General features: G+C 37.1%; 3 protein-coding genes across 5 annotated transcripts; 1 reads left to right on the plus strand and 2 right to left on the minus strand.

Annotated features, from left to right (window-relative positions):
* Nucleotides 1-884: 884 nt before the first annotated feature.
* LOC106166680 (toll-like receptor 6) lies at nt 885-3,156 on the minus strand. Its single transcript, XM_086998089.1, has one exon. It carries the CDS (start codon nt 2,965-2,967, stop codon nt 1,342-1,344), a length of 1,626 nt encoding a protein of 541 aa, XP_086854215.1. The 5' UTR covers nt 2,968-3,156; the 3' UTR covers nt 885-1,341.
* A 2,607-nt stretch (nt 3,157-5,763) lies between these two features.
* Nucleotides 5,764-9,532, minus strand: LOC106166681 (uncharacterized). Of its 3 annotated transcripts, XM_086996794.1 has the most exons (3): nt 9,349-9,399; nt 9,085-9,225; nt 5,764-7,906 (listed from the first exon to the last, which is right to left on the minus strand). In XM_086996794.1, exon 3 carries the CDS (start codon nt 7,858-7,860, stop codon nt 6,163-6,165), a length of 1,698 nt encoding a protein of 565 aa, XP_086852920.1. In that variant the 5' UTR covers nt 7,861-7,906; nt 9,085-9,225; nt 9,349-9,399; the 3' UTR covers nt 5,764-6,162. The 3 variants fall into 3 exon arrangements, with proteins under 3 accessions (XP_086852920.1, XP_013400784.2, XP_086852919.1); XM_013545330.2 differs by lacking the exon at nt 9,085-9,225 and having other exon boundaries at nt 9,349-9,532; XM_086996793.1 differs by lacking the exon at nt 9,085-9,225 and having other exon boundaries at nt 9,345-9,495.
* Nucleotides 9,533-9,844: 312 nt separating this feature from the next.
* Nucleotides 9,845-21,903, plus strand: LOC106166682 (integrator complex subunit 6). The gene is made up of 19 exons (XM_086996792.1): nt 9,845-10,099; nt 10,188-10,265; nt 10,924-11,073; nt 11,222-11,311; nt 11,740-11,932; nt 13,223-13,354; nt 13,598-13,630; nt 13,962-14,164; nt 14,455-14,607; nt 14,987-15,119; nt 15,470-15,564; nt 16,285-16,475; nt 16,871-17,020; nt 17,780-17,883; nt 18,263-18,399; nt 18,857-18,962; nt 19,839-19,937; nt 20,221-20,529; nt 20,857-21,903. Exons 1-19 carry the CDS (start codon nt 9,989-9,991, stop codon nt 21,084-21,086), a joined length of 2,697 nt encoding a protein of 898 aa, XP_086852918.1. The 5' UTR covers nt 9,845-9,988; the 3' UTR covers nt 21,087-21,903.
* The last annotated feature ends 688 nt before the right edge of the window (nt 21,904-22,591 follow it).

Below are 22,591 nucleotides of genomic sequence, written 5' to 3' on the forward strand. Positions count from 1 at the left end.
CTTTCATGAACTCTTTCATGAATAACATATTTAAAAAAAAAATGAAAGTTATAAATCAGTGGTAATGGCTTATTCTGGAATATATGACCTCTGTACATCATCAGTACCTGACTTGGTACATTATAGTTACTACTTGGATACAGAGTTAGATTTAATAATGTAACAATAAGAGCAATATAGGGGGGCCTATATTATAATAATAAACTTCTCTGCACATATCAGACGCTTGTTACCATGAACCTAAGATCTAATCTTAGCATGAACTAACACTACTTGACAATGGGCTGAGCACTTATCACAGAGTCTGTGTGCGATGCCATTCTTGTGCTGTGATTGGTTAGTTGAGTCACGTGAAGCCCTACTGTTGCGCCCTCGCGTATCGCGTGAATGCTGCACATTTCTGGCCATGATTTCCCCAATCAAGTATGAGATAAAAATAAACATGAAACGCTCTTCCCCCATCTTCTAAGCCTCGATCCTTTAGATATTAAGTTGATAAAAAAACATACACTCTTGTTTGTTGTCTGTTGCCGATGTAAACCGACCCCTCAACTTAATCTAACGCATGTATAATTAAAATCACTATGATAGGACTACATTTTGTGGGAATTGTCATGTAGTGCGCAGGAAGATAATCCGTCTTTGCATTTTAGGGGCCATTCAGAATAGATAATTCGAGTAGCCTACTAACTGATCCGCCGACCAAATATGGCCGACCTCACTTCAAAAGCGATGCCGCTGATTCCCGATGGTCTCCCCGCCTCCACACGCGCCATTAAACGGATTAAATCTCGGCTCCGAGGTTTGACTGCTAGGCACCTGGGGCGACGGCGCGTGTGGAGGCGGGGAGACCATCATGGAATTAGCGGTATCACTTTTGAACTGGGGTCCGCCATATTTAGTCGGCGGATCATCTATTCGGAATGGCCCTTTATACACCGTGCTTCCAAACCCACGCAAGTCAGCCAAAATTATAAGATTGATGTTTGCATAGCACAAATAACAAGACTTGTCACTCAGTTTTTACACTGATAGTTATTTTATAGTTTATATGCAAACATTTAATCGCTATTCTCTTGTTTTAGAAATATTTACGAAAGAAGTCAAATACATACAGTGTTTTGTCGAGTTTAGTATTTCATTCATCATTAGTACGGAAATAAATAAACTGTTTGAAATAAATAAAGAAATGTATTTCTATTAATATCCAAGAAACATACCTTTTTTGTAAGTGATATTCAATACAGAAAAAAAAAGTTAGACGGTGTTATGATCCAAGGAAGAGATCAAGGAAGAGATTTATAAAACTAAACAAAATGTGATTTATATCTAGAAAAAATATCACACTTGCTCTTCCTCTATATTTAAAGCTTCATCAATTTGCCGAGTTTTCTTTAACAGAGCAAGTTTCAACTTTTTCCAGAATTCTTCCTTTTTTCCGTCATTCTCCTCCTCCGGCCACTCCAGGTAGGTCACGTGACGTTTCATGAGCCGCAGCGTCTTGGGGAGTTGATCGGGTGGGATCTTCTCTAGAAACACCACAATGAGCGATTTACGCCTCTCGCGCAGTACCTTGGCCTGAGCAATGTCGACCTCGTAACGACACCAATCACTCTCAAGGAAATGCTGCGAGATGATCAATATCCCCACCTTGCTCGCCTCCATTTTCTCCACTATACTATCTATGATGTAATCGCCCGGTAGGAAGTTCCTTGAATGGATACATACGTTAAAGACGATGTCCTGACCTTGGTCATTACCTTGTCCCTGATAATGACCTTGGGCAATGCGTCGTCCTTGACCTTGACCCTCCACGTGCGGGAGAAACTGCCGCACGACCCACTCCTCATCCCTGCTGCTGTGAGCGACAAATGCGTCATATTCGTACTGTACTTGCCCATCGCCGCAGCGGATATATCCGTGCCGCCGTCGGTTAAGTCTTTTTAGATGACACCAATATACAATGTCAAGTCGAAAGTAGGCCACAAGACCTGCCACTGCTCCAATCACCACAACACCGGCCCCGATACAACAGAAGACTACAGTGATCAGGTGGTTTCCGCATGTAATCCAAGGCGGGTTAAAGTCCTCCAGGGCGGTGTTTTGGTACTCGGCCGGCTCGCTACATTTCTGTCTTGCTCCATATACGTATGTGGTTGTATGACGAAGCCACTTAGAAAACGAACTGGAATCGCAGCTACATACAAATCGATTGAGCTCAATATGGATGTGGTGAAGTTGATTCATTCGTAATACAGCAGTTATATCGAAATTCACCAGTTTGTTTTTTCTAAGATTCAAAGAAACGAGCGAAGTCAGAGAATCAAACACGGCGCCGACGTTTTCCATGTTATTGTCCGACAAGTCCAAGTGTTGCAAGTGAGGCAAATTGGAGAACACGTTTTTTGGGAGTTTGGAGATACTATTCGAAGCTAAGATTAGTTTCCGTACTGGACACTGTGATTTAAAAATGTGAGGAAATATCTCATTTTTCATCATACAGAACAGAAAATTACCTGTAAGATCTATTTCACGAATAGTCGATAATCCTTCGAATACAGATGTATTCATGTGGTGTCTCAGTACACAAGCCTTGTTGTGCGTGTACTGCAATTTTACTAGTGACGTCATGTTTTGGACTATTAATAGATGAAGGCCCGGATGTGTGTAAGGAGAAGGTAAACTTCCAAATAGCCCATTTAAATACAACTCACGTAAGTTGGTCAGGAGCGTGAAGTTGAGATATCCATATAAGCGATTATACGACAGATCCAATACTTTTAGATGCTGGTGAGGTGGAAAAATCACTGTGTTTACAGTTACGAACTCGTTGTGCCGGGCAACTAATTTTTGGAGTTTCGGGAAGCTGAGAGTCACTGCTTTAAAAAGTTCTAAATCTGAGAAAAGGTTGATACTCATATCCAATTCCCTCAGCGTCGACGACATTGTCTTGAAGCTTGTATGCATGGTGGCAATTTTACTCGAAGTTAGATCCAATTTTTCAATAACCGGCAAAGATTGAAATACGTCTGTAGCAATTGCCGATATCTTGTTACCCGTGAGGCAAAGTTCGCGTACATTTGAATTAGAGAGGGGTCTCAAAACTGATGAGTTTAGCTCGGAGATGTTTATTTGACAATAAGACAAGTCGAGCGTTTCAATCAGCGTGTGCCTTAACCTCGTAATTATCACATCCGTGATGTTGTTCTTCCCTATGCCGAATGAAACAAAGCGTTTGATTGGTCGGAAGGCTTCTGGAGCTATTTTTGAAATCTGATTCTCGCCGAGATCCACGGCAAGATTTTCCACTGATTCGAAGGGAAGAAAATCCGAGTTTGTTACTTCGGTGACGTGATTTTCCCTCAGGTTTAAATTGAAATAGGTATTTGTCATGGTGGCATTGCTGACATCTTGGATCTGGAGTGAGTTTATCCTGTTAGATTGGAAGTTCGCCTCCTCCAGGTTTGGAAGTAACACAATGAATGACGGCAGAGTTTGGAGTAGATTATCTTTTAAAGATGTACGTTTCAGTTTATGAAGACCAAAAAGAGCGCCATGTTCAACAGTTTTTATCAAACATCGATTCATTACCAGTTCCTTAAGGTGTGGAAGTCCAAGAAAAGTTCCATTTTTAAGTGTTCTAAATGTGCTGTCAGAAATCTCGAGGGTTGAAGTGTGTGGCGGTATCCCTGAGATAGCAACTGGCCGTATGTTGGTACACCTGACGGCAAGTCTGCCGTTGACGTCACTAGAACAACTGCATTGCCTTGGACACGAACTACCAGTGGATAAAGTTTGCACGTTTGCAATAAATAAAGCTGCCAAAGGCAGAACTGTTTTTACAATTGCCATATTTCTAATCATGTAACGTCCGTGTTTCACTACTACTCGATCTACGGTCTTGAAGAAAAAAATCAACAAAACCTTACAGCGTACTCATATAAGGAAAAACTAAGTGTCGTTTACACAAAATATCTCCACTAGATTTAATCTTTTTATGGAAAGAAGGAATCAGAAACAACGCACCCTTACTTCGTCCACTGACCTGTGTGGAGATAGCACTCGCCACTAACTGTTTCTATCCGCGACCTGGAATTGTATTTACTTAAGTTGTATCTCACGGAAGTGTGGAAAGTGATAGCGAAACAACATAGGGTCATGAATCAGTGGAAATTCATGTAATTTTACATCCCTGGTTTCGATTCATCACCCACTAGTCTATCCACGGCACTCATCAGCAGTCAGAAGGAAGTACCGCAAATAAACAATACGTCAAACAATTGTATCATGTATACGACAGGAAACAAGGGATGGCCAAAAAAAAAAGATACCAACAAAAAGGATTCCAGAAAAAAAAAATGAATAGATAATAAATAAACAACAACAACAATAATAATAATAATAATAATAATAATAATAATAATAATAATAATGAGGAAAAAACCTAATGCCATGTTTTCATCTAATATAAGGGTTACATTGGCCTTGTATACTGGGTCATTTTTACCGAGAGTAATAAAGCAATAAATAAATAAATAATTAAACAAATAAATAAATAAAATCCATGATAAATTAATAAAAAAAAAGTATTGACGAACACGACTTCGCCTCTTATGTTCAGCTACGAAATGGGCTGGCATGACCATACTTAATAGGACTATTGGGGTTAGTATGGGGACGAATGTCACATGTACAAATTAATGGGGAACAGACTACGGTTCCTAGCGGACTACTATTCCTGTCACACCGGGAAGTGAGTTGTACTGAGTCAGCGTTTTATCAGTTATATCACTGATAAGTGAAGTACGCCCACTTCACAAATTTGATAACAATTATAAGTTAAGGGATAACAACTGTTCATTTTGTCCAAAAAATGAAATTTTCTGGGTTAGACAACAATTTTCCCATACTAACCAATGGTTAATGAATCCATTTCTACATTCAAAATAAGTCCGTTTTTTTTTTTTTTTTTTCTTAAAGCTTTTTTTTTGTAATTACCTCTTAAGAGATTATTACAAAGTATATCCATATGGAGGTCATATGGTTCGATAGCAAGTACAGATTTCAGAATAATTGCTTTAACTGCCGTTTTTGTGCTAAAATAGAATATATTATATTTCTATGAGTTGTTTTTAAACACAACTCTTCATATGAGACCTATATTTCACAATAAAAACATTTTAAAAAATATTTTTATTGTGAAATATAGGTCTCATATGAAGAGTTATCCCTTTAAAGCTAGTTTAAACACTATGTATCATTAGGTGACTGTGTATCACAAGCCGTATGCGACTTCTGGATTTTGCTCGAATGGTGGGGGGGGGGGGGAGGTCTTGAGCGGTACAAGGAAAATGTAAAACATTATAGACGAGGACAGTTTTACTATCATAAGTAATGTAGGGCGCTGGGATGGAAAGATCCGTTAGCTCGTTACACTGTTTTGGTAGGGAAAAGGCGGAGAATTAAAAGTCAAGGAAGGGGCTATACCCGCTGCAAACCTCCTCCTCTTCCGATCAGCGTTTGTGGGTTTAAATGTATTAGCATTTTTTCTTTTCTTCTTTTTTTCTTCTTGCAGATACGGTACACAGAAAAGATGCCAAGAACGCGCTCAAACCCCGTTTCAAAGGACCATTTGGCGCCGATATTTGGTATATGCTTTTGTAAGTCTTTGTTTGAGGGATGTTACCCTTTTACTTGAATTATCTTCCCTTCCATATCAGTAGTATGGATTTTTAAGTTTAAAAAAATATACAGGAAACAATGACATTTCTAAATATCACAATAAATGTGTTTAATCCGTCATAAAGCAATAGCACCATCTGAGAATGCACCGAGAAGAGACATTTAAAACTGTTAAGAACAAAAGAAAAATAGTTCATATTCAAAACAGGTTATGGAATTGCAATCTATAAATTCACTTTCCAGTTGTTAATTCTTGAGTCTCTCCAGTCTGGAGATACAGTAGAGCCTAGTAAATAGCACTCGTGATTATAAAACTTAAAATTTGATACTCAAAGATAGGTTTTAAATTGCAATTTACCAATGCTTTTGGATAAGGGAAATGCATACCATGATGATAAAAAGAGAATTGTTATAATGTCCAGAATTTTTTTTGTCATTTTTAAATATTTAACATGCATTATATGCCTTTAAAATCAAGATCTATTTTCCATAACTACCGCCAAGATCACGTCTATTCAGACTCCAAACGCTAGCACCAATCACTACACCACTGAGGACAGTTAGGCCTAAGAGTACACCAGAAGCTATAACTGCAGTGTACAATATCACATACACCAAGTCCCAGGTCAGCAGTGTACTCCAGCCGTGGTTATCTACAGTGGTCACTTCAGTACACTGGTCAAGACTGACCTTGACCCTGTCCTCCCAGGACACTCTAGCTACCACACAGATTAAATAAACAGCACCAGGGCTCAGCTTCTTGATAGAGTGGTCATGAACTTCTGGGCTAACCTGTATGCTCACTCGGTTATTTCGGTTACCTACAGGGTGATAGAGAAGTTCATACCCTATAATATCAATACATCCAAGACAGACCCATTTGATATACACAGATCCATCTTCTTCAGTCTTTACAGTACGAATAGTCACATCTGAAAGTACAGCTGACCTTTTGACCTCATTGACCTCTTGATGACCTTTGACCTCTTCATTCTTGTTGGCCTCATTTTGATTGCTGACCCTGTCTTGACCCATTTCTGAAGCACAGCTGAACACCTCATCTCCTAAGACCTCCCATGACTCCCCCTCCAGTTCTCTGGGGGTCATGCAAGTAGGGTAGAAATCAGTCGAATTCACCCCGTCCAGAAACTTGAGTAAGTATTCTCGCGTATCGAACAACTCCTTCAACCACAGCATTTTACAGTCACAATGCAATGGGTTGTGAGACAGAAGAAAGACTTCTATGGGGTAAAGGATGTTCTTGGAGATATCTTCTTGCACGTGGACAATGTTGTTATGGGTAAGATCTAACCATTCCAACATGGGGAGTCCTCTGGGTATCTCTGTTAGATTATTGTGGCTCAGATACAGATACTGAAGGCTGTGTAAGACTTTATAGGATTTGCTACCAATGGCTGATATGGCATTTGCTCTTAAATCTAACACTTGCAACATGTGAAGTCCTTGGAGTGCCTTATCTTTTAAAACTTCAAGTTTGTTTCCTGCAAGGGATAAATGTCTCAAGGAAGAAAGTTTTAAAAATACTTTTTCTTCTACAAGATTTATCTTGTTATTGTCCAGGTGAAGTCTCCTCAGGTCTGGTAGGAAAGTGCTGCCCTCTTTTGAATGAAAAGTGGAACCAGACAGGCTGAGGATGGAGTTATTTCTCAGTGACAGCTCCTGTAGTTGCTGCAGATATCTGAAATGTTTTCCTGTCAACTTTTCTATTACATTGAAACCCAAGTTTAAAGATGTGAGAGACGCAGGGAGTCCATCTGGAAATACACTAAGGTTATTATGGGATAGATCTAGGGTTTCCAAGTGTCCATTATTGCACAGCTCAAATACATTCTTCGCCACAAAGCTGATTGCATTGTTGTTGAGGTAGAGTTTCCTCAGTTTGAGGACTGCATCACAGGGAAGGGGACCTAAAGTCTCAATTGAGTTGTGATCTAAGTGGATCTCCACAGCATTCACAGGGAACATTTGTGGCACTTGCTCCAAACCCCTGTGACTGCAGTTGACAAGGAGGCCGTTGCTTAGAGCTGGGGTGTAGCAGAGACAGGTCTCAGGACAGTTGGCTGTTATGTCCTCAGAATCCGTATGCTCTTTGATACACAGTATGAGCAGCCCAGACAGGAGGATGTGGAAAGTATCCCATGCTGCCTTCACAGCCATTGGGGCCAATGTGCAGGAAGACTAGTTGATCACCTTTGTAATTTACCTAAAAGACAAGAAACAAAATATAAGTAACAAAGTAAAGAATTTCTTAAAGTTACATATTTAAATAAAAGTCATATCCTTGCAATTAAACCCAACCAAATGCCACCAAGTTTCAAATTGCATAACTGAAATAATTCCAATGGATATCGTCTCATACAAGTACCTTCACAGAAAGGTTACTTGAACACGTTTTCCACTATCTTTCTGTGCAATGAGCCTTGGTCATGCAAACCAACCGTTATTTAAATATTCAAGCTACATGTATGTTGCACATACAATCACATCATACAAGATAAGATAAGATAATAAGATAAGAGTTTATTCTGCCATTAATATACAGATTAAAATGCAAGGACATTGGATTGCTATTCAGGTAAAATGTATAAAGTTAAAGGTAACAATAAAGTTGCTAAAAACATAGTTGCCAAAAATTCTATTTTTGTTGTTGAAATGAGAGACAGCAGATGGGTAACAGCTCTTTAAAAATCTTTTGGATCCTTTTAAAATTAAAAGTCTACTTGATAAGAAATTAAAAAATTTGTTCAGGGTGGGTACAGTCAGAGATAATATTTCCTGGTTTTTGCTTGTAATTTTTCTGTGTAATCGACACTTACAGAGCGGAGATCCCACCCTGAGCTTCAGAGATAACTTTACACTAACCTCTTCATGATGAAGATAGGCTAAAGTGAAGAGGTTAGTGTCAAGTTATCTCTGAAGCTCAGGGTGGGAGATCCAGACCAGAGAGATCAGTATGTGCTAGTACTTTCATTACTGTGTTATTTGGAGGACTTTTACTAACTGGGAGATGGATAAATAGGTCAAGTTTACAGCCAGAAATATGAAGAAAGTGTAGTTTTATTATTATTATTATTATTATTTTAAATTAATTTTTCTTTCTTTCTTTCTTTATTTATTTATTTTTGTTTTGACCCAATGATTTATTTGGTTTTATTCTTTGGTATGTTATACTTGAATTAATTTGAGTTGTAAAAGAAACTTGCACAGAAGTAGTTTCAATTCATAAATACCTTGATCAAGTGTAAGACTTCACATGATAGAAGAACAACAAGTATTAAATTATCTCTGTACAAAGCAATTGGTTTTTCCTGTCGATTCAGTGCACATCTTAAATGAACAAAAATTTCCTGCACCAATCTTTAAATGCGGTAGGGAACTCACGTTTTGTTCATGACAGTTGAATTCTCAATTTCACTTCCAGTCTTAGTACGTGTCGCATAACATGTTCCATGTTGGGAATATATTAATTCTAAATGGCCATTATCAGTTTTCAGGTCACAGTTTCCCAAAGTTGTTTTTAAACTAGAAGATATTGCAAAATAGTCTTTTGAGCACAAGAACCATGGTGTATACATAAAATTGCAAGATATTTAACATGCAAGAGTTAAATCTTTAAAAAGAAGAGAAACGGTGCGTTTTACCTACATAAATTGCTCCCTGTTGGCAAGCTTCCGTGTTAATAAGCGTGCTTTACGGGCGCAGACATATTTAATCCGGGTCCCGTGACCCAAATATTTTTGTTATTATGGGATGCATTTATTTATTTCCAAATATTATGCATGTGCAACCATTTTGCAACTAACAGAAAAACATCAACGAATACTGATGGTCATATAAATGAAAGGCAACCATCATTCCTTGCATAAACACAGAGAATAAGCAAAAAATTCGAAAAAATGATGAATAGTCAGGAGCAGCCACTGTCAATCACCATTGCTTTCGCCAACTAATTTCTTGTTGATGAAAGTAACGTGGTATTGTTTGGGTCGGTATCATATAAACAGATGTTATTTGCTTATGTCGTAGAATTAAAAGTTATGCTTGAAGAATCACTGCAAAATATATATATGAGCGTACAAACAAAACGATTGCTCCCCTTAAAACTGACCAATCAGCGTTCAATGGCGGCAGTGGTCACGTGGCTTAGTATGTACTGCCGTGAAGCAGTGCATAAAAGGCGAACGACTGGAAGACAAGGGAAATATATTCGGCCGTCCAAGGCCAGTCAGAGTCTTAGGTTACTCAAATTTGGTACCAAATGATTCTTTAGAACCTCATCTAAAGAATGACAATCATCCTTTTTCTCATCGACACAAGTGGGTCGATGAATCAACGCACGTATTTGGGGACCACATTGCTAGATGTAACAAAGGGGGCAGTGGAAAATTTTATGAAGGTACGCGTTTTAAATAGAAAACAAGACCGATTTCACTCCCTTAATAGATAGACGAGAGTTAAAAGCTTATGTTCCTTTTCTTTCACAGATTAGATCGCGAGACCCAGCCTGCAGGGGCGACCGATACATGCTGTTGACCTTCGAAGACCCGCCAGCCAACGTCAAGGTACCAATTTATTTCAATAATCTTCCTTTAGAACGGGGTTATCGACGTAAAGCCGGCGTGGTCTTGTCAAAGCCATATCCGTGAAAGTATTCCATATAAAGTGGACACAATTGGCTTCATATTATCATTGAAATTTGAGGTTTTCGACAGCAGATTGTCCCCGCCGCTTGTCGACGCCATTTTCCACGATGGCTTGTAGGGGATTGTGGGAAATGTTGGCTAATGAATATTCATGACGTCAATCAGTTTCCTGGCCAGTGGCAAGCGTTTCGTTTTTTAAGTTGACTAAATGTGACAAATGTGTTCAATATTTTTTTATTTAATGCTAAATAATTTATAAAAAAATAAATGTATTGTTATCAGTTGTTTTTCTTGGACCATTGAAGTTGAAAACTGCATTAATTATTTTAACATAAAAATGTTATTATTATTTTTAACTTTAAATATTATTATTAGAGTTAGATCTATGTTACTTTTTCATCCACATGATGTTATATGTACAGGATACGAAATAGAAAGCACCTTGAGAACATGCTCCGTATATTGATTATTGACCATTTTCTTTTATGGTGCACACAATATACAGCCATTCAGTGACATACATATATATATATATGCATTTACATGTCAAGATTGATTCATTACAATTACACAACAGGCAGGATGGAAAGAAAGCCATGCCACTTTTATTCATGAGTTGAAGAATTTGGAAGCCTTTGGCCTTACGTCTATGGGGACATCACTCAAGTATGCATTTGACTTGCTTAATGTGAACAGGATACAGTCTGGGGTGGACAACTACGGACAGGTCAGTGTCACTTTTAACCATTTTTACACATAAAAAGACTTAAGAAGACATACAAGACTTAAAGTGAATGTTGCAGTTAAAGAACAGAAAATAAGTGGTAAATTTTACTGTTTCTCTCTTATGTTTATGTTATATATCTTGATTTCAGGGAAGATGTCCATTTTTTATGGAACCTGCTGTGATAATCTGCTTTACTGATGGAAAGAAGTTGACAAGTTCTATAGGAGCCCAGACTGAGGTATGGCACTCACTCTCTGGCTGAAAACACTTCTGACCCAAATCAAACATTTAAAAACTACATTGATGATTACTTTAACTAGAAATCAGTGAAATATTTTTTATATTTTCCTAAGCCAAATTTAAACATAATATGATATAGCATTTGGATAAAATTGCCTTATTTAATCCCATCCCAGACTGAATGTTTAGGCCATTTTGTATGAATTGGTATCGAATTAAAAAGAAGCATTTGCAAGTGAGAATTAAGTGGAGCGCTATAATTATAATTATATCTTTTTAGAATGTAGATTACAAAACCATTAAATATCAGGTGCAAATAAAGATCCCAATAAATATTTTGTATTAACCAACTGAGATAAGTTATAATAATATACTATAATTATTTTTATATTATTATGAGAATTTCTCTCCTGCTCATGATTCTAGTTGAATCTCCCTATGAATAACTTGGTGCCAGGAAGCGAGCTGACGAGGGAGCCTTTTCGCTGGGATCAGCGCCTCTATGGTATCGTACTTCGTATGCCAGCCACACCTCCCCCAGAGAGTGCGCTGCAGGGATTGTCGTACATTCATTCTGCGGAGGACTCCCTCATTGATGAGATGTGTGAAGTGACAGGGGGTAAGTTTGGGGGTAGGAGGATACGGTAGATTTTTTTTTCTTCTTTTTTTTTTTCAACTTGGAGGGGATAGTCTGAAGTATTTTGAGAAGTTAATTCAATCTGCTGCATGTCTAGAAAGTAATAGTTTGTTAGAATGAAGCCCAAAAATATTTTTAAAGACAGTCTCAGCGCGTTAAACCCTTAAAATAGCACGAAAATGAATTTTCCTGGAAAACTCACCAATTTCCCCATAATGACCAAGGTATATCCTATCCAAAACCGTTCAGAAAATGAAGCTACCTAATACCGTTTTTAAGTTCCATTTAATAATAAAAGACGACTCGTCTTAAATACTCAGCTACCACCTCACAGTACGGCTTCAGAACGCGCAATTTCTCGCTAAGTCTCGCGGTTTACTATGAATGAAGTACTACGGCTGGGACCCGGATGTTACTATTTGGCGCCAAAACAGCAAACATGGCTCAGACGCGCGTCAAGTCTGAACAGGAGAGCGACAAAAGGGGGCGAAAGAAAATAGCCACTCCAGTTCGAAAGATACGAAAGAAAATAAGAGACAGACGAAGAAGCACTCAGACTGTGTATGTTGGGAGGGAGGTGGGGCGGTGGAGGACACTTAAAGCTGAGTTAGGACTCACATACGAGGCAATGGCGAAACTACTCCTCGACACGTGAGTATGCGCTTCACAGGTCTCAAGTGTGTCTGATTATCATATTATCCTGTTCACAATAAATGACAATATCTGTGCTCATACAAAGTTGGTTACGTGTATAAGAGCGTTTTGGGCTTTACGTTTTCTGTTTTTGGTCGGTACATGTACCGAAAAGATGGACAGGCGGCACTTACATGTCTTACAAGTTTCGCTGTGTAGTCGTGACGTCTATCTCATTCTGACTGAAGCCTGCTGTGATTGGTCGTAAGCGTGGGAAAATCGAGGTCGTGACCTTCAGCCAGAAGTACTTCTGGCTGTGCTCCGAAATCATGATAAATAGTTTTCGTTTTCTAATTCTTTATTCTAGTTGTCTTAACAGGACTTTTGTGACCCAGACTTATTCATATAATAATAAACAATCTCCCAAAACACAAATCTGATCAAAGTTTTACATACAACCTGCTTCTATACATTAATCTAACCCACTGAGTTGTCCTTTAATGGTTTCGATTTTTAATCATATGCATGTGAATGATTTGGTATTTTGAATTATTGACTGAATTTTTTTCATCCAGGTTAGTGATATTTTGAATCTTATATATATATTTTTTTTTTCATTAAATTCATATTTATTTTCAGGTCGTTCTTACTGTATCTCCAATCACCGTATGTTGGTCCAGTGCCTGGAGTCTGTCGTTCAGAAAGTGCAGCCAGGAGTTGTGATAAATTTTGAGAAGATTGGCGCAGACCCAAGTCCTGTGAATACAGAGGGTAACAATCTGATTATCTTCAGAATAGGTTGGAGAATTACCTCTGTGACAATATTTTTATGAATTTTATTAAATCGGTGCATAATTTTGAGTAAGCCATATCGAAATATAGAACTGTCTCTGTGATGGAGCTAGAAACTTTTGTTGTCTATTTATGGTTTGGTACATTTGATGACATTTTTGGTTTAGCTGAGACTAGTTGTTAAGAACAAAACTTCTTCAAAGATGCTTTTCAATTTTTCAGCAAAATTAGAAAATGGTCAGGATGCAACAAAAGGTAAATGGTTCATTTGCTTAATTCTTGACATCTGATCTCTTTGAATCACTTGTGCTTTTGACCCATCCCCATATTGAGTGAAACACAGAAATCTTTTGTAATACTTGCTACAAGCATGGTATATTGAGGAAAGTGTTAGGATTCTGATTCTCACTCCAATAGTGAATTCTTTATCTCATCCTTGCAACTGGAATTTCATTTTCAACCCTGAATTTTGTAACTTTAAATAAACCAAACCCATTTCATTTTTGAGAAGGGGAAGGAATATTTAATCTGAAAGTACAGAATAGGAGAGACACATTTTTACATATAATTTTCTTTCTCCATGTAGAAAATCTGGACAGCAATATGCTTGACGTGCGCAACCCAGTACCAGAAGAAAAGCGACGTTCCCAGACCCCCACCAACGCTAACAATGCCTGGCAGAACTGCCGCAGGCTGATCTATGTCCACAGGTCCGCACAAAAAGGATATATGATTGGTCATTGGCCCATTCCAGAGAACTTTTGGCCCGACCTGAACAGTCCCACCTTGGTAAGTGTAATCAGTTGAAATCTGACAGGCATTCAAAAGATCCTTGAAAGTTTGGTTATTTCTAGCTTATTAGTCCACTTTTTCAGCAAAAAAAAAATGGCACTGGTTTTGTAATGCACTCAAAATTGATACTGAAGATGTTTTTTCAAACACCAGCTAAATTCTTGCTGAACACTGAAATAAAGGAAACCTTTTAACAGGAGCTGCATCCACTCAGCATTAGTTTGAAGAAACTATGAAAAATGTTGACTATTCCCAAATATAAGTTTTTAAAAAAATTTTTGTTTCAGACCCCACGGTCAGCCCACCCTAATGTGAAGTTTTCCTGTACCCCCTGTGATCCTATGGCTGTCGAGAATTTCCCCTTTGATAAATACGAGTTGGAACCGTCCCCTCTGACACAGTACATCCTGGAGAGGAGACAGCCAAATGCTTGCTGGCAGGTAAAATATGAATGATATATTAATGTTTAAAAAATAAAAATGTGAATAATTATAATTTATAATAAATCAGTCATTATAAACTACACACATAGTGTTGTTAAATGATCTGTCTGTCATTCCTCTAGTATCATAACAGTTAAAAAAAGGTACTACTAGATGAATTTATTAATGTGTGCCCCACTGAAAATACATACTAAAATCTGTCACCAGCACAAAAAAGATTTAATTTGTTTTTATATAGTTGTTATTCCATTATGTTTCAATGCCCTCATTTCTCCTGTAGTTAAATGTAGATTTATTTACTTTTGTCTCTTTTTGTTTGAATAAATCATTGAAAATAACACTTCAATGTCCTAATTGTCCCTGTTATACATTGCAGGTGTTTGTAAGCAATAGTGCCAAATACAGCGACATTGGTCATCCGTTTGGCTATCTAAAGCCCAGTAGTAATCTCACCATGGTCAATCTGATAGTGATGCCATACAACTACCCAGTGTTGCTGCCTCTACTTGGTAAGTGAGCAGCTGTTGTGTGCTTTCATGCATAATGCATATGTCTGTTAGTGTGAGAGAGAGAGAGAGGTTGATAGTACGAATTATGTTAATTTGTGGAAATGCATGTTTACGCTGCAGTTGATCTAGAAAGGATTCCACAGAATTTTTCTTTCAGTTAAAAAGGGTAATTTAGTGTTTGGTTTAAAAAAATGAAAAGATAACATTTCAAAATCTGTACTTCTTTCTTAATAGTGAATTTTCAGTGTGGTGGAGTAAGTTTTATCAAATTTGACAGAGAAATTTTAATAATACCTGGTATGCAAGGTTTTAGTATTTTTACGTCCTTGTTATGTGATGTTTTCCTGCAGAAGATCTATTCAAAGTCCACAAACTGAAACCTAACCAAAGATGGCGGCAGCAGTTTGACAACTATCTCAAAACCATGCCAGTGTACTATGCAGGGGTAAGTGGTGGCATTTTCAGAGTGTTCGGGAATGTTTACTTCCTACCCTCCCCCCACCCCCACCCCCCTCTTGTCTTTTCAACTGCTGTCCTCTCTTCAGTAAAAGCTGTATCCAAAGTTAAAAAATGGGCAGTCTAAATTTGGGGAAAGATTTAATAACTATGTGATGTCTAGCCAGGAAACAAGAGACATTTTATCTGTAGTAGACTTTCTTGTGCCAAATCCATTATCATTTCTTGCCTTTTCTTGGAACTGTATTGCCGATTGATTAGAATCTCTGTAAATCCAGACAGTCTGGCATTGTGTGGCAACTGAAATGCATTACTAGCTTATGTCATTTATTTTTAGAACTTTGCAAAAACAAAGTGATTTGATTATTATTTTTTTTACAAGGAAACGACTTTCAGATAAGGTCTGTTTATTTTAGAAACTTGTACATTGCCATGAAGTTTTTCAGTTATTTATTTTGACACTACAATAAAATTAGTTGGAAATACCTCAGTTAATCGACAATTTTATATTTTTATTTAAAAGTTTTAGTTGTATGTGGTTAGGGTGTTCAGTAATGTTCAAACTTTATGATAGCAAATTTAAATCAATCAAATATATCCCTTATTCTAGGCAAAACTTTTTTCATCTAAATTAGTAGTTATTTGTCAACACTTGTCTCAAAAAAATAAAAAATGAGATAAAATAGCAGCCCTCATTTGTATATTATAGCCACTGCGGAGAGCTCTTAGTCGTATGGGTGTTCCCAACCTCGTACCCGAGAACATGGAAAACTGTCTTAGCTACAGCGTCATTTCCTACCTCAAGAAACTGAAGAACCAGGCCAAGCAGGATTACGACCGTCTGGTAGCCTCTGTTGGACAGAAAATACCTCTGCATGAAGGAATCAAAGTACAGTCAAGGTGAGGCTTGGGATAAAATTAATAGATTGCTAATTTTAAAATAATTTTATTTCATTAAAAGAGTGCTTGCAGCCAAAGGTTAAAACTAGAGGCAGATTTCATTTTTACTGTTAGATATTCAGCATTCTGTGTGATTGTCATTAGATTTTAAAATATGATTGAGGAAAAGATGATAGAAAACCATGATTAAGTTTTGCTTTAAAAAGTTGAAATAAGATTATAATTATTACATCAAGTATTGCGTTTTTCTTTACTATTATGGTTCCAGGTTGAAAGCAAATGCTCAAACTTCTGAATCAATTATTGTCAAATAAGCAGGCCAAACTGTTATTCTGTATTATTATTAAGATCATATTTTAATCAGTGGAATTAACTTATTGTGCTCTACTCACTAGGTCCCAGACGTCACTTTTAGAGCGGAAGGACCTGCAGCAGTTAATGCAACATTACGGGGGCTCTATCTCTGTGCTGAAGGAACAGCTCAGTGAATACAGTGGCTTCAGTCTGGGTGTTCCTGACAGAGATATTAAACCACAGATGTATAGGTATGCTGGGCTGCCTGCTCTACTTCTTACATAGAATAAAAAATTTGCATTTTCAAAATGTTTTTGAGAAAAAGAGGGTCTTGGAATGAAAGGCAATATATATTTTTTTCAACTGGAAGCTTGACTTTTTCTTTAATTCTATATACTTTAGATTAAACCTATTATATCATGTAAAAATAATAGATAAATGATCAATAAAGAATTAATAGATAAATAAATATGTAAATCAGTATTTAAAAATGGCCACATTTATTAAGTGTCCATTAATTCATCCTCTTATTTATTCTTTTCTCTCATCAAAGTGCATGTCTAATGACCTGTCTCTCTTTCTCACTCTCTCACATCATTATCAGTTCAAGAAAAAAAATTCAGCCACAAGTCTGTTTACAGTATTTGCCAATAACCCCAAAGCCACAGCTCTTGTGCCTAAATAGTGACAATGAGCCGTCCATGTTTGGGGAAAGATTGAAACCAGTCTGGGCAGGAAGCAAGACTGTTCTATACTTTGACTTTCTTGTGCCAAAACCCCGGATACAAATTCAGTCAAGAAAATAAAATATCATGTATGCATGAGAAAATCTCATAGTAAAGCCTAATTTTGCTGTTAATATATTCATTTGATATTGTCAGTCTGATAATCAATATTATTAATTCAACACCAGTTGTATGTTTTCAGCCAGAGAATTTGATAAGTTTTTGTATGCAGACAAAGTATTTATATAAAGTTTACATTTAATAAAAGATAAAATGTCATTTCAGGAATCCTTTTGACATACCAAGGACAGATCTTCTCGATCAAATATCCCGGATGCGTGCCAATTATTTACAGCCCTCACCAACGGGCACCCGCCTCGTGGATGACGGTAAGTACCAACAGCAGAATTGATACTTTGCCCTAAAAAATGTTTTGTTACTTATACTGGTGGTTAGAGATTTTTGATTTTTTTATTTTGCTAGGTGCATGAAATGTTCACATTACTTAACATGATCAGTGAATCCCCATCCTTGTAACTCGTGAATGCAGCTTTGTATTCTTCGCCCTTCTTGAAATGAAGTCATTATATTTGGTGATTCCTGATTTTCAGGGTTTTCGCTTTGCTCTATCAGTGAGACATGAATGAAGTTTTATTTACTGTGAATTGAGGATTTTATTTCTCCTGAACTGTGATCACTACACCCCCTCCCCCCCTCCAGTAGAACCCTGTATTAACAGTATTGGTCAACATCGTGTTCTTTTTCCAGATCAAATGCACAGCATACCAGTCCAAGAGATGGGCAACTACCAGGAATATCTGAAGAAGGCCCCGCAGCCGCTGAGAGAGATTGACACACAACCTGTCAGGTTACATATGTTTGGAAATCCCTTCAAAGTTAATAAAGTGAGTACAACTAGGGTTTACTTGTGGATATTTGGCTAACTTAAATGTCACAGCCACTTGGTGTTTGTAAGTGTAGAGAGTTTTCCCTGTGAGTTGTCCAGCCGTCATTTAGATGACCTCTGGCCTATATTTTCAAATACAGCTGGACATGAATTTTTTAGAGGGTGATGATACATTTGTAGTTAGATTACCTGTAAATTGATGGCCAAAATACAGATCAACATTTTGGACTTCCTGTACTCCAATTCCTGGGGAAACTCCTGGTGAAGGGTTATGGATAGGGGTAAATACAGAGAGAGGGAGAGGGGTGAATACAGAGAGTGAGAGATTTTAGTACATTATATTGTAGCCATTAACTGTAGCACTGCTATAATGTCACTAGGGGTTTGACCATATGTATCTATTCTGTTAGATCTATCCTCTTTTATTTTATTCATTATATATGTTCTCCCCACAGAATATAATGATAGACGAAGCAGATGAGGCAATGCCAGGGCAGCAGAAAATGAAACGTTCCTTAGAATCTCCGCCCAGTTCTCCAGGCCCCAAGAGACGGAAACCTGGTGAGTATCCATCCTGGATGTAATATCCGTCCTGGACATATCTGTCCTGGGCATATCCATCCTGGACATTATATCTGTCCTGGACATATCCATCCTGGACATTATATCTGTCCTGGACATTGTCTGTCCTGAACATTATATTCTGTCCTGGACATATCCATCCTGGACATTATATCATATCTGTCCAATCACAGCTGCATGAAATCTTACATTTTTTTGTTGCATTACAAAGAAAATAGTATCAGCATTGTATTATTGATTGAAAAATAAAATTAAGTAAGTGTTTGAAAAGGGAATTTAATGATAACAAGAGCACCAAGGACCTGTAAGGTAGCAGTATATGAGTGAAACAAATGTGTTAAAGGAATAAGAATGAATTTAATCCCTTTTGTTTTTCATGTCTGCAGCAAAACATAGATTATGTTCATCCATTAGATTTCTAAATATTTTTGTGGATAAGATTTATTTGGGTCTTTTGTCTTTTATTTTGAAGTAAAGCTAACATTGTGTTGTTTGTCTCTAGGTTAGAGAGTTATGAGTATTATATCACACATTTTCTAACTGCTTGTGTGGCACATACTTTTAAAGTCACCCATGCAGGTCATCTCATCATTTCTGTCAAATTTGATAACACCTGTATGTATTAAAAGCTTATTGACCAATTAGCGATTAAAATTGTTTTTTGAATGCAGTGCAAACTTTTGTAGGAGAAAGATAATAATTGTAAGATTGCAGCAGTGGTATATTGCGTTAACAGGTAAATAAAGGTGTAGGAAAATGCATTAATTTTCACATTTGGCATCTTGAATTTAGCCATATTATTTTGGAAAAAAAGAGCTGTGTGTAAAGTGAAATTTTATTTTGTACAATATCCAGGTCCTCTCCCCAAAGATATAAAATGGCGTCCAGGGTCCCCCTCCATAGGGCAACAAATGGAAGCCCAGAAATGTGACGATTCTAAAGTCAAAGAACAAGGTAATTGTGACATTTTCACATTCTGAAACCAAGTATATAATTCTAACTATTTGTAATAATTTTCCTTTTTCAAGCATGGCAATTTTATGTCTTTTGCAGCAGGTGTTTTATTGGTTTTTGGAAAGATGCATATTGTGATTACTGAATTAGTCCGTGCTGTATTTAAAGTACATGGAGAAGTCTTCTAAAACGTGGCTGATCTGAATGCATTCCTAAATATAATTAGGTATGAGTTCACAAAATGGTTTGAATTTTTTTCCTGATGTATTTGTCTTTTTTTCAGAAACAAATCACAACAATCTGATTGCCAAGGACAACAACCATGTGATCAAGAATGCCTCTCCTGAACCAATAGAAATGAACAATCACTTTGATGCCTCAGACACAGAATCTGTGAACAGTGACACCAATTCCCTCTCGCCCCCAACCATAGTATTAGATGGTTACACATCGCAGGGAGAAGAGGACAATCTTAGGGGGAGGCTTTCACCCATGTCAAAATTACAGCAACAGAAACAAGAAGCTCAGGCGATAGCGCATAATAAAAAATTACGACGATTGGTCGTTCGGGAAGTGAAACAACCTGGAAAAAGTAAGATTTCAAGTTGGACAATGTATTTGCTTTTGATAATTTTTGCACTTATCAGAAATTAATTGATAACATTTCTTTATAAATAATTTGCTGTTGTCACAGTGAATTGGTTTGTATTATTATGATGGCTATGAGTACGTATTTTGCATTTAACCATAGTGTGATAACAGGAGCCCATGAGGGAATTCTGAAGTTGTTTTAATCCCATTTGAAATAAGTTTTGTTCACCTAAACAGAACTTAAAACTATTTAAATTTTTTTCTGCATTGTTATTCTGATTGCAGCTTATTCACTGCTCATTCACTTGTAATAACTCTTCTTTTCCAGATTATGCCCCATTGTTTCAACATCTCGGCTGTATCCAAGGCAACCTTGACCTCAAACTGACATTTCTTAGAGACGTAATTCATGAAGCCTCGCGCTTCAAAAAACGCGCGCTGATTGAAATGCTTGAACAGTTTGAAGAGACGTTGGTGAAAAAAGAGATGGGAAATAACAACAGACAAAACAACTGCCACAATGTGAAAGTATTACCAGGCTCTAATGACGGGAGGTAGCTGAGGAGGTTGGGGGGGGGGGGGGGGGGATTTGGGCAGGGGGGTCTCTAAGAAACCACTGACAAAGTTAACATCATGCAATGGAGATTATGACAAAAATTGTCCAGAAAAAATATTGAGTTTTTATCCACAAGCACTGGATGTACAAGTCAAGTATTTGCTTACTTAATTAAGTGAGTTGACCAGTGACAGTCTGGGTCAAGGTCCCTGACTTGACCAATCAGTTGATCCGTTACAAGATCATGTGACACTGAAATTCGAATTCCAGCTGAGAACAATGTGGTAAACATTCCAGAAACAATATCATTTGATATTCAGGATTATTGACTGCTTTGATGTTTGATAAGAAAAAACGAATCCATATTTAACATTTCTGTGTTTGTAATTCAAATATTATAAAGTCAGCTGATGAAGGAAATAGATATAAGTGAATCAATAATTTTTTTTCATAAAATATTTTTGAATAAAGGAAACATTTATAATTGAATAGCCGGTCTTGAAAAAAAAATAAAAAGGAAATTCAGTGATATCTGGTGTCAAATCACACATTTTGCCTTGCAGCACTGGCAAATTTATTTTTATGAAGATCACTGCATCAGCAGTAAAAATTTTCTGCAGTCGAGATTTATACAAATTATATTATCCCAAAAGATCAAAATGGTGTAAAAAGTGTCATAAGAGCTTTGTCAGTGAGGTTTTAACAATACTATTGTCTGTGATATTTTGATAAGAAAATTTGGGGGGAAACAAGTGATGCATTTTTGTTTCATATAAAGATGTATCAGTTATATAAAAATAAACATTTTCTTGAAACTTAGTTATGTGTTTGGTATTATGAGCTGCTATCTGTTCACAAATTACTAACATAGCATACTCTCTTTCTCGCTCTATTTTTCCAGTAAAGATAGTTGGTTCAAAATCCAACATTTGCACAGAAAACACCCATTTTACAGTCTAGCTGTCCAATTTCTGAACACGAAGACTAAAGTAGAGCAATTAGATTAAAAATTCTCCACATACCATACCAATACCCAATGCCTCTTTCTTAATTGATAAAAAAAAAAATAATTATAGATTTCCTCAATTGAAGGGTAGCTCACAATCCCAGCTAGTACATACTTTGAAACTAGTAGAGGCTTGTTGAGGGGTCAAATGCTGCATTTTATAGTACAAATGTCCAACTTGTGATGAATGTTCTTTGGGCTAAAAGAAAAATTGTTATCCATAGAGACATGCTCTATCAATGCATAAATTAGCATAAATTTATTACAATAATCTAAATACACATTTTATGTTTACCTTTAAATTGCAAAAGAAGTTTTTTATCCTCTCCAGAAGAACCACTTGTGTTTGTTTTTCCACTGTAGGCCTGCCCCCCCCCCACCCTCCCCCGAATGGTAACCATGACAACAGACTGTAAAGACAAGCAATCCCTTTCATCAAAGCCCAATATATGGTATCCCTGTGCTAGAATATGTAGCATGAGCTTATTATATGACACTTAC

Source organism: Lingula anatina, chromosome 10 (genome assembly GCF_051362555.1).
Source record: "Lingula anatina isolate TDL-2025a chromosome 10, LinAna3.0, whole genome shotgun sequence".
Classification (NCBI taxonomy): domain Eukaryota; kingdom Metazoa; phylum Brachiopoda; class Lingulata; order Lingulida; family Lingulidae; genus Lingula; species Lingula anatina.